General features: G+C 36.3%; 1 protein-coding gene across 2 annotated transcripts in view; it reads right to left on the bottom strand.

Annotated features, from left to right (window-relative positions):
- RYK (receptor like tyrosine kinase) overlaps positions 1-12,344 on the bottom strand; it is a 115,380-nt gene that overhangs the window by 53,080 nt on the left and 49,956 nt on the right. The window contains exons 7-9 of one of the 2 annotated variants that reach the window (XM_065942386.1): positions 9,527-9,627; positions 5,563-5,688; positions 4,241-4,327 (exon numbers count right to left, since the gene is read on the bottom strand). In XM_065942386.1, coding sequence (XP_065798458.1) covers positions 4,241-4,327; positions 5,563-5,688; positions 9,527-9,627 — 314 coding nt within the window. Of the gene's footprint in view, positions 1-4,240; positions 4,328-5,562; positions 5,698-9,526; positions 9,628-12,344 lie in introns of both variants that reach the window. The other variant, XM_065942385.1, reaches the window with a different exon arrangement.

Raw genomic sequence — 12,344 nt, 5'->3', positions numbered from 1 at the left:
CTTTAAAAATACTTTCAAAGAAACCAACACTGTATGTCAACAGTAAAAAAAAAAAAAGTAGTAATAATTTATACATCTTATGATCAATGCAGTAGGAGGGAGAAGAAGATACACAAAGGTTGGAAAAGCCAATATCCAGCTTCCAGTCCTACCAAGGAAAATGTTGAACCATCAATAAAATCCAGACCACTAAACACAAGCACCATGATTACATACTCACTCCTTAAAAGTGGAGCGGTCAAAGCTGAGAAATTATTAATTTCACTTACTTCCAAGACTAACCCATGGAATCACTCCAGATGGCTTCACTTAAAACTTTTGTAGGAATACAAAATGGGTAGACACAAACCCAAGGACTTGAAACACTTGCTATTTTGGAAAAATCACTTTACCCCAATGTCTGTTGAAATAAATTTTAGTTGTTTAGAAACTGTTTAAAATTTAGGATCATTCAGTAAATGGCAGGATATGTCTTTTTTACCCTTTCTGTAATATAAATAATTTTTAATCAAATTATGGTCAGAACTATCAGTATTTGGGGGCTGGAAGGATTTTTTTTTTATTTATTTTATTTTTTTTTGGAAGGATTTTTTAGAATTTAAAACCAGTAATAGTTGGAGGTCTGCAACTAATTGGTAAGAGTTTATCTTCCTGCCAGCTAGTACAGACATCCAAGTAAAATAAGAAGTAATTTCACAGTGTCATTTTTTGCATAATTATTCAAGTACTTAACTTTGATAAGCATGTTCTATTAAGCAAGGGACACCTAAGTTGGATAATGAGCTAAGAAAACTTTGGGGGGAAATAATTTTATACATTTTGTAAGGAAAAATCATTTTCCTGGATTCTTTACCCAGTTTGGCCCTAGCCTTTTAATTTTAAATACTGAAAGGTCTAACTTCAAAAAGTATGTATTTGAAAAGAATACTACACAATAACTTACATTCTAAAAGTTTCAAGAAACAACAAAATGACTTTTAAAAAGCCTACTTATTTCTAATTTGTAAAAACTTAGATGTTACAAAAGAAAATAAGAACTTAATACCAATAACCTCAAATTAATTCATTTATTTTATGGAATTCAATTTTACAATATTCACCATGTGAAATTCAGATTCCTAATTTCAATCTCTGGAAATTTATATTAGCATATCCATTATGTTTCTGTGAAAAATTATTAACTTTTAAAGAAGTCAAACTCCAATTTTGTGCTTATGCCTAAAGGAAAGGTCACTGATCTTTGTGAAGTAAGTCAGAAAGATAAAGACCAATACAGTATACTAACGCATATATATGGAATTTAGAAAGATGGTAACGATAACCCTATATGCAAAACAGAAAAAGAGACAGATGTATAGAACAGACTTTTGGACTCTGTGGGAGAAGGCGAGGGTGGGATGTTCAGAGAGAACAGCATTGAAACAAGTATACTATCAAGGGTGAAACAGATCAGCAGCCCAGGTTGGATGCATGAGACAAGTGCTCAGGGCTGGTGCACTGGGAAGACCCAGAGGGATGGGATGGAGAGGGAGGTGGGAGGGGGGATTGGGATGGGGAACACATGTAAATCCATGGCTGATTCATGTCAATGTAAGGCAAAAATCACTACAATATTGTAATTAGCCTCCAACTAATCAAAATAAATGGAAAAAGAAAGTATCTTTGTATTTTTTAGCTGTATTTCTAATTGTACAGCATGTAACAAAGCACACAGATTTGTGAGAGAACTTTGTCAGCTCTATGTGGCTTCAATTAAAAAATAAAAATAACATTCCAAAAGAATAAATCTCAGTGATACTCAATCATGTGGAGCTATCTAACAATTTTAAAGCAAATACTGTGGTCAGTACACTTCCTCCGTGTTTCCCACACAAACCATGACCATATCCTGGCTAAGGACTCACTGTGCTTTCTCTGGTTTCCGTGTAACTCAGAGAGAACATTGTAATTACAGTGGTAAGATACAGAAACAAGCAAGTGACTACAATGCAAACGTATACAGACAGAGAAATCTTATCTTGTGAAACAGTCCCAGTATCGGCATTGTGTTTTCTTATCACTATTTCCTTTTTTCCCAAGTCCAATCCTAAATCAACCCAATTCTGTATAAAAACCTCTTTAGTTAATTCTACATTTATTCAGAACAAATTAATAACAGCTCAGTTCTAAATTATCCATAGAACATTTACAAACCTCACAGGAAATATTAGAATTAAGGGGAAATGTTTCCTTTAAAAAGAGGAGAAAGTGTAACAAAAGACAGATGTTATTAAAATTAGGGCTCAAATTTTACATTTACAAAGAGTAACAGGTAAAGTACCCTTCAAGACTAGTCAGAAAACCTAGTGGGACCAAACTTAAATATCAATTTTTAAAAGTGTTTTACAGTTAGGGGAAGTGAATGAATAAATATCGAACACAGTAAGTTAAACCATTTGTTTAGAAAAGAAAACTGTAAGTTTATGCTTGTAGCATCCTTAAACAATTTTGCTAAATTAAAAGAGAGTAAATTCCTAAGATTTTTTTTGGTTAGATTAGTACAATCCAACTTTTTAGAAAGGATAAACATAAGCCCTTCATACTTTCCAAGAATTCCTTTAAGTAAATTTAGAAACATAAGTTCTTATAAATTAACATTAAACGTAAGTTCTTATAATTTAACGTTGTGAACTTTATAAAACTGTCACCTCCTACTCATAAAGCTGAATTTAGTTTTGCCCTCAATTTCTGCATTTGAAATGCTAAATTTGTTTTTCCAAAATATTCTAGTTATCTCACCTTACATCAGACACTGTCAGGCATTAAGCACATTTTAAATTACCACATTTTTTCCTTCTCTTAAAGTAAGCAAATAGACTCAACTAAGAATTATTTTAGTTCAGTTCAGTTGCTCAGTCGTGTCCGACTCTTTGAGACCCCATGGACTGCAGCACGCTAGGCCTCCCTGTCCATCACCAACTCCCAGAGTTTACCCAAACTCATGTCCATCGAGTTGGTGATGCCATCCAACCATCTCATCCTCTGTCATCCCCTTCTCCTCCTGCCCTCAATCTCTCCCAGCATCAGGGTCTTTTCAAATGAGTCAGCTCTTTGCATCAGGTGGCCAAAGTATTGGAGTGTCAGCTTCAACATCAGTCCTTCCAATGATCACTCAGGACTGATGTCCTTCAGGATGGAGTGGTTGGATCTCCTTGCAGTCCAAGGGACTTTTAAGCTTTTACAAATGCCAATCATAAATCATTAAAATTTTGATATCATAAAAAGGTTTGCTAATTTACCAGTATTAGGCAATAAACCATTTTAAAATATTCTAATATATTTTTATAGGGAATCTCTAACTGAAAATTTTATATAAATCAGTAAGTGAAAATCTAAGCAATACATTTCTCCAAAAGGAGAATATGTGAAAACAGGTATTCTGTTCATGAAAATATAAACTAAGTACTACCTTTTAGAAAACAATCTGGCAACGACTATCAAAATTTTCAAAGCAAATACCTCGTGGGGCAGCAATTCTAACTATGGCTGTATCTGTAAAACTCTACCAAGACAGAACACACACAAACAGATACTTTCTGCAAATTATATATAACAGCAACAAAAGGGGATACCGGGAGTGAGAGGAAGGCAAATAACAGCTATTCACATAAGGTACAGTGGTTTATCTTTTTCTTTAAAATTCCTCAGTACTGGGGATAGGGGGTGCTGAGATGTTTTTTAAGAAGGAAAAACCAAATAATTGGAATCTAGGAAAAACATAATATCAGATATAGGAAAAAAGAAGTTAAGTGGATGCAGTTTAATTGGAAGCCTGAGTACTACCTAGGGCTTCCCTTGTGACTCAGTTGGTAAAGAATCTGCCCACAATGCAGGAGATCTGGGTTAGACCCCGGGGTTGGGAAGATCCCCTGGAGAAGGGAAAGCCTATCCACTCCAGTATTCTGGCCTGGAGAATTCCATGGACTCTATAGTCCATGAGGTCTCAAAGAGTCGGACACGACTGAGTGACTTTCACTTTTGAGTACTATCTAACAAATGCATAATGTCTTAACTATTAGCTTCTATTTTCTATACCTTAATGAGAACAACACAAATCTCCTAAAAGTTAGGCTGTATGAGCTAAACTAACATGGACTGATTGAAAGGTCTGTCACACTTTGAAAACCTGAAACAATTTCACTGGCATAAACCACCTTAAGACAGAAAAGCATTATGGAGACAGGATGGGAACAAATCTTACCTTTAACTGTTTTCACAAATGCTTGTTTTTCTTTATTTGGATCTTTTTCATCTACTAATATCCCATGGAAAATACGCCCAAAAGTACCTAGAAGGAAAAACAATAATTACTGAGATCATATGTTATGCTCATAAAATTATAAGTACAAAACTTTTTGGCACAATACACCTTAAACATAACAAGGCCAAATGTGATCAACATTACTCCAGCCCTAGCGTAAAAAGACTCAAATCTTTATTTCTGTTCTTTTTAACTACAAAACATCTTAACTTGTTTTTAGAATTTAAACTGTCTAAGAGAATTCATTCTGAAATAGCCTAAACAAACTTATGATATAGCTAGGAGCACTGAAGCTCAGTAATGGGCTATGCATAGAGACATTTATGAGTTTCTAGGCTTAGCTTCAGAGCAATGACAAAGGAGAAAAATGGACTCTCCTTATACATTCAAAAATGCAAAAAAAAAAAATCTGCTTCCGTTAATGACTACTTGCCTCTGGGACAGTTCAAGCCCCTCCCTTAGCTGTGACTGACAAATAAGCATCTCTAACTGATAGATGAATTCAGAATGACTCACATGCATCCAAAACCCTTCAAACTGAGTTATGGAAGGGGGGAAAGTTACTGTCTATTTAACAACTTGAAGAGTTCAGGAAAGTATTTTATTATTAATTTCTGTCCTCTTCTTTCAGCATTGTCCCCAGTCAATACCCTGAAACTCAAAAAAGAAAAAAAGGACCAGCAAACAGGGAAGGGCAGGGTCTTATCTCTCAAAAACCTATCACGTGTTAGTTCATTTAATATACATCAGTTCATCTAATCTTCATATCTAAAATAGAAAACATAAGCCCATATTTACAGACAAGGAAACTGGCTACAGGAAATGATTTCCCTAAGGTCATGTAGGTAATAAATTTGTGGGACTGAGATCGTAATTTGGGCATAACTCCAATACTGATGCATCTCCTTCTGCTGGAACCCCTACACTTTCCATCACAGAGAAAATTACTTAGAATGTTTCAAAAAGGCCTGTGAGCAAGTGATCATCTTTGGACAAGAACTAAACAGGAAATATCCTTTTAAAGGTGATAAACACTAATAATCATGCTTTAATATACTTGAATATCAAAATTGTACCAAAGCTTAATAAGGCAAGCTAAAAATCTAAAGAAAGGGAAAATAAAGATCAGTTTTATAGAGGAAATAAATTGTGCACTGCTTTCTATCCTTAGGGATAAGATGAAATTCTTAAAATCTGAAACAAAAAATATTTATACCAACAGTAAATCTTCCTTGAAAACCTGATTTTGAGAGAATAGATACCTTCTTGGAGTACATCTTTTAGAGTTATCCTCTCCCTGGATATTGCGATATCCTTCACCTTAGCTTTCGCCTCCAAAAGAGTGACACTTCTCAGGTCGTTCTTCTCTATCCGCAAGGTAGGATAACCTGAGGAGCCAACAAAGCCAAACCAAGAAATATAAATACCTTCTTATGGCATCAGGATCAACTAGTTCAGTTATAACCCCAGGAGTCAAGTCACAGGAACAAATGAAGGTAAGAATCAAAAACGAAAAAGGCACACACAGGGAGAATTATTTATGAAGGCCATACTAAATTTTAAAGAAACACTTTCCCACCTACCCCAAAACCTTAAAATGCAGAATTAAAACAGGAAACACTAAAAATAATATTTTATTAATACACTTCAACTGCTTTTCTGCCAAATGAAACAAGCTTTGACTCATGGAATTACTCTAATCCCTTGAATGAACTACTTTTTCTCCAAAGATTTTCTAATATAGTGTCCTAACAAAAAAACTTTTCAAGTGAAACGTTTGTGAAAATATCTTTTCTTAAAAAAAAAAAAAAAAAAAAATATATATATATATATATATATAATTGGTTTAATCATTCTAGCATCCATACAGCCTAGTCATACCATTGTGAGATCCATATTCATTTTTCAGTTCCCTTAATTCATATTCATTCTTAATATGATGATAGCAAAACAAAATTTCTGGACATAAATGAAAATTCTCATTGCAACAAAAAAAGTTAGAATAAAAGGAAGATCTGTGTTACTAGCAAGCAGAAACTGGAAAGGTATTTTAGGGAAGAAAAATCCCGAAAGAAAGGGTGGACTCAGACAATGATTATCAGTGGCTGCTGGAAGAACTACATGAAAAGCTTTGAAAAACTTTATTAAAAAGGATGGATTAGGATGATAAAACCTGATCCCATTGATCAGCAATTTGACCATGATACATCTAGGTGTGTGTGTGTGTGTGTATGTCTAGTATATATGAGTGTTTAATCCTTCCTGGAGTTCTCTGAGTTTCTCCCATCTGTATACTATTGTGCTTTGTTATTTTTTAAAACTCCTGGCTCCTTTATCTTCAAGTATTTTTTCCTGCTCCTTTCTTTTTTTTTATTTATAGGCAAATATATTTCTGCTGTTTTTTTAAAATAAAAACAACACTATTTTGTATCATACGTTAATAAATGAAATATCTATCTCCTTAAGGTAATGTCTACAAAAACAAGTAAACTTATCGGTGGTAAATTTAAAAATCTGTCAAAAAATAACTGCACTTCCACTGACTTTTTAAGATCCATTTTGCTTTTAGCATATATAATAATTTGCTTATCTACCTCTTTAAGGTTATATCCACAATCAAGAAATGACTCTAGTGGCAAAGCTAAACATTTAAAGCAATGATGTGTTTCTTAGGAATAGTTTGAACTACCCTCACATCTATCATTTTATATCCTGAGGACCATACATCTTTCTTTCCTTGGTAGAGATGTTAACTGCTGCTATGATTTCTCTTAGATTTCTTTTAAGCTACAATGCCCCTTCTTTCCCCTTTCGTTTTTCTTGCCACATCTCTTACTAAAGAAACTAGATCAACTATCCTGAAGAAAGTCCAGCATCTGACTCTTCCAGTGTCATCTAACTCGTTCCTCTATCCCTGTAAACTGAAAATCAGTCTTACAGCCTTGATTAGATCCAGGTTAACTCTCTGCGGGGGAAGACGACAAGAATATTCCACCTGGGAATACAAACTAATTAGCTATCCTACTTTTAATGATGCTAAGTTTCAGTAGCAGATTCAGGCAGTGACACTATGATCCCTCAAATGGTAAAGCTCCCTTCCTCCCTTTGTTCGTATAGTTTAAAACATCGACAATCTTTTCCTGAATGAAGTATTTTATTAGGGGATACAAGTATGATTTTATGATTCTATCATTCCTTCTGCATTTATTAGCTGGGATTCTTCTGTAAAAAAAAAAAATGTTCTCTTCATAAGCCAGCACTATCTGGTTACTGCAAAATAGTTCATGCTCCGCTGTCAGAGTAAGGTATTATTGGTGCCTCAGTTAACTCCCATAATGAACTTTATTTTAAAAAGCATCACTACAAATTTGTGGATTTTTACACATTTCTACATTTCACATTTTTATCACTTCAATCTACTGCAGTCATTATTCTTTTTGATGCTCAATGGTTCCATTTTGGAAAGCTCTTGTCTTTAGTAGTTTCCTTGATTTCTGGCTCAGCAAATGTCCCAGGTTATCTTACTTATTCCTGACCCAGTCCTGAGATCATCCACTTCTCCAAAGAATCCTGATTCTTCTTAATGAGAAACAATACTGGAAGACCATAGGAGGGCACTGGGTGAACAAGACACAGTCTTATTCTTTAGGTAACGTTGTTTATCATTTTTTAATTGACTTTTCATTTTGCATTCACTCCTGGACCATCTGTTTATTTGGGGGCTGTGCTGGGTCTTGATTGCTGTGCCTGGCCTTGTCTCTAACTGTGGTGTGCGGGAGCTGCTCTCTAGATGCAGTGCATGGCTTCTCACTGTGGCGGCTGCTCTGGTTGTGGAGCACAGGCTCTAAGGCACGCGGGCGTCAGTATCCTGCAGCACGCAGGCTCAGTAGTTGTGGTCCACGGGCTTAGCTGCTTTGCAGCCTGTAGGATCTTCCCAGTCCGGGGATCAAACCTATGTCCCCTGTACTGGCAGGCAGATTCTTAACCACTGAACCACCAGGGAAGTCCAAGAACTGATATTCTTAATTTTACTTTACTAGAAAGTTGACGTCGGAGAAGGCAATGGCACCCCACTCCGGTACTCTTGCCTGGAAAATCCCATGGACGGAGGAGCCTGGTAGGCTGCAGTCCATGGGGTCGCTATGAGTCGGACACGACTGAGCGACTTCACTTTCATGCATTGGAGAAGGAAATGGCAACCCACTCCAGTGTTCTTGTCTGGAGAATCCCCAGGGACGGGGGAGCCTGGTGGGCTGCCGTCTATGGGGTCGCACAGAGTCGGACATGAAGTCACTTCAATCGTGTCTGACTCTGTGCGACCCCATCCCTGGGATTCTCCAAGCAAGAACACAGGAGTGGGTTGCCATTTCCTTCTCCAATGCATAAAAGTGAAAAGTGAAAGTGAAGTCGCTCAGCCATGTCCGACTCTTCGCGACCCCATGGACTGCAGCCTACCAGGCTCCTCTGTCCATGGGATTTTCCAGGCAAGCCCACTGGAGTGGGCTGTCATTGCCTTCTCCGGACTTAGCACTAGCAGAAAGTAAATGTCAGTCCAAGGGAAATAAAGGTAACTTGCCTACAAGAACCTAATTAATCAATGGCACCAGTGAGTTGAGTCCTGACTTGTGGCCCACTGTCTATCCTGATGATTGTGTTGTTTCTTGTTTGGTGAATGACATTGTTCAATCCTCATTATGTCTAAATTATACTCCAAGAATGATTATTTTCCCCTGAACAGCTACAGTATAAAAACTTTCATTAAAATCCTGTTCAAAAATGGAAATTAGATCTCCAACGGCAGCTAGTTTCCCATCACGATCAGAAAACAATGTAAAGTCCTTACCACAGCCCATGAGACCATCAAATAATTCATTAAAATCCAAGTCTCTGTCTTCACACAGCTCAGTGGCTTATTCTAACTACTTGAAAATCCTCCTTTTGAATTTGTACAGAAGTGATTCAGTAGCCCTTTTAACATAATCTACAGAAACCTCCCTAAAACTAATTCTAATAACTAAACCTAAAATTTTAATACTCTAATTTTGGAATGTTTCATTCAGTGTTCTAGAAAACAAAAGTTTAAGCCTAATTCTATACATGTTAGATTCTATGAATGTAGCATGGCATATGTCCCATAAGCAATTAACCACACAGGACCAAGGACAGACAGACCATAAACAACTTTAGTAAATCATCTTTAACTTTCAGAATTAAATTAACTCTTACTGGTAATAGGAGTTGCATTGTTGGGTGTGTCGGCTCTCAAATACTGAGTCGTCTGGGTAGATGGCTGAGACAGCCCTTGGGAACTACTGCTGGCACTGATGCTGCAAATAATTTTTAAAAGAGAAATACTTGGCAAGTCAGCTTCAATGAGACATTTCCTTTTTCAATACACACAAAATGCATGGAGCTATTATAAACAGCTTAAAACCTTAACAGAGATCACAATAATGCATGGATCTCCATCACAAATGTTTCATACTGAAATGTTACTCTACCTCATAATGCAGAGCTCTATTCTTTTTCTTTCCTTTTTATCTCCATAATCATCAGGCAATTCATCATATCAAAGTCATTCACAAATGTAGCATTCTTCAAATACCATAGATAGCAGTCTTGAACCTCATACAATATGTTAGGGAACTGTGGACCAACACTTAGTAAAGAGCTCATGCCACTCCATTTAGATCACTTTTAAGAAAAGGAGTATAAAGACAGGATTCTTTTAATGATGGTCCATAATCAAATGGTCTACAGATGATGGCATATGAAAGCAAATCAAACATGCTCAAAGCCTGGGAAGGGATATCCTACCTGGTTCAAGTCTGTTTAATCAAATACATTTTGCTTCTTCTACTTCCCTAATCCCACCTTTTTGGAATTTCTAGAACTTACTAGAAATCGTTAGCATTTGAAGCATTTTATTATGCCATATTTTTTTAAGTAATCAAGAGACCCAGAAGATGGTAGACTTAAATAACTTCATACTCAAGATTACTACAAATCAATGTCCTTTCATCTTGTCAGTGGACAACCACCTTATCTCAGGTCACTCTCGATCACATTCTAATTACACTGCCTCAGTCTAGTAATTCTGCAGCAGTGGAGAAGTAAAGCATAGAAATTCAGCATGAAGTGTGAAATCAAAGGCAAGATGTCATACCCTCAAGAAAGAAGGGCTACCTTCCATGTCTCCCTTAGCTGCAGGATCAGCAGAGTCCAATCAGAGACTCCGAACTTTCCTAAATATGAAAATCTTTTGAATGACCACACCCCACACAATAGTTCTATATTTTCAAAGCCCAATGATTAAAAATACACATAATGACAAAAAGCTGCTACTCAAAAATTGATCTATATAGGTCTACATGTATAGTAGGTACAGGATAGCACAGTGAAGAGATGGAAAGTATAACCTTGAAATCAAAACTGCCAGCGCCACCATTTATTAACTAGCTGTATGACCTTAGGCAAAATAGTGCTTTTGGAGCCTCAAATTCCTGATGGATAAAATGACGATAATACTACCTCCTGAAAAGGTTGCTAAAATAATTACATGACAAATATAATCCTTTTACATCAGTGCCCTGCCCTCAAATATACATTTATAAATTATTATTACTATTTATATTCAATTATTACTAATATTACCATCCCTAATCCTTAGAACCACAGGGCACCCGTTTTTGGAGTTTTGAGCACAACTCAAAAATCACATCAGAAATTAAAACTGTAGAAGTCCAGGATTCAATAATCCTGGGAGGGAAGAGAAGCATTATCATTCTCAAAGATGGAGGAAATAACAGGATACAAATTCTTACCCATAAAATGAGATTAAGAAAACCCACATCCCAGGACCTAGGGGAGGCTCAAGTTACATAATATACGTGGAAAGTACAATTTAAATATTACCTGAAACCTACACTGATGACTGAATCAATATGCACAGATCCCAAAGCATTTACTAGTTACTGAGGCTCTCTTCAGCAATTCAACAGTAGGTGGCACTCTTGTACCACCTCAGAATTCTTGAAAAGCCTGGGCATGCAACGATGTTGCGAGCATATACATATTCAGTGGTCCCTTCAATGAGCAAAGCACTATGTCAAGCGGCCAGAACAAACGTTTGAAATCCCAGATTTATGAGAGAAGGATGGCGCGTTTGAGGATCAACCCTTGTTACCTATTAAAATCAGTATTTACATAGCTACAGCACATGAGGGAAAAAGTGAGATAAAAATGTACATTTGCTTGCACTTAATAGTTTAATATCAGCCTAAATAAATTATCTCATTTAATTTTCATAAGCAAGTAAGATCAGCAGATATTAACCCTGCTATAGAGTTAAGGTTAGAATTTAGGGCAAAGATCATCATTTTCTTTCAAAGCACTTGTTATAATTTATATCTATACATGTAATTCATTTATTCATTCAACACTATTTACTAAGTGTATATTATATGCCAGAAACTGTGCCAAGTGCTGGCGATACAGTAGTGAACACAATAAACAAATATCCCTACTTACATGAAGCCTACATTCTAGCAGGGAATTCTGGTTTAATATCTGTTATAGCAGACTATAAACTCCATGAAAGCAGGAAAAGTACCTGTTTGTTCACTCCTTCCTCCCCAAAACTAAAGCCAAGGCCTGACCCAAGAGGCCTCAAGTGGGCCCAACTGAGCATTAGTGAGAGCTCAATTAATACTTATTGGATCAACCAATAAATAAACAGAGAAAAACACACTTTCTTCATATAGAAAGCTATAAAGCACACAGAATGGTTGCTTCTGATATGAGCTATTGATACGTAACAAAAGAGGCAAAGAATTACTGCTCTAACAGAATGGCTTCCTGCCTCTCTCCACTCATTCCTCCTTCAACAAATTCTTCACGCAATATTCACTCAGTGATAGCTATTAGACACCAGACACAGAGATGAATAAAAGGAAATAAAAAGGCCTCGTCGCCAGTAATGAGATAATGGAAAATGAAGATACTGCCAAACAACAAGTTCAAGCACCCCACAAAGGAGTGAGTT

This window comes from Muntiacus reevesi, chromosome 8 (assembly GCF_963930625.1).
Source record: "Muntiacus reevesi chromosome 8, mMunRee1.1, whole genome shotgun sequence".
Classification (NCBI taxonomy): Eukaryota; Metazoa; Chordata; class Mammalia; order Artiodactyla; family Cervidae; genus Muntiacus; species Muntiacus reevesi.
Note: the sequence above shows the minus strand (reverse complement) of the source record. Positions and strands in the feature narration are given on the sequence as shown.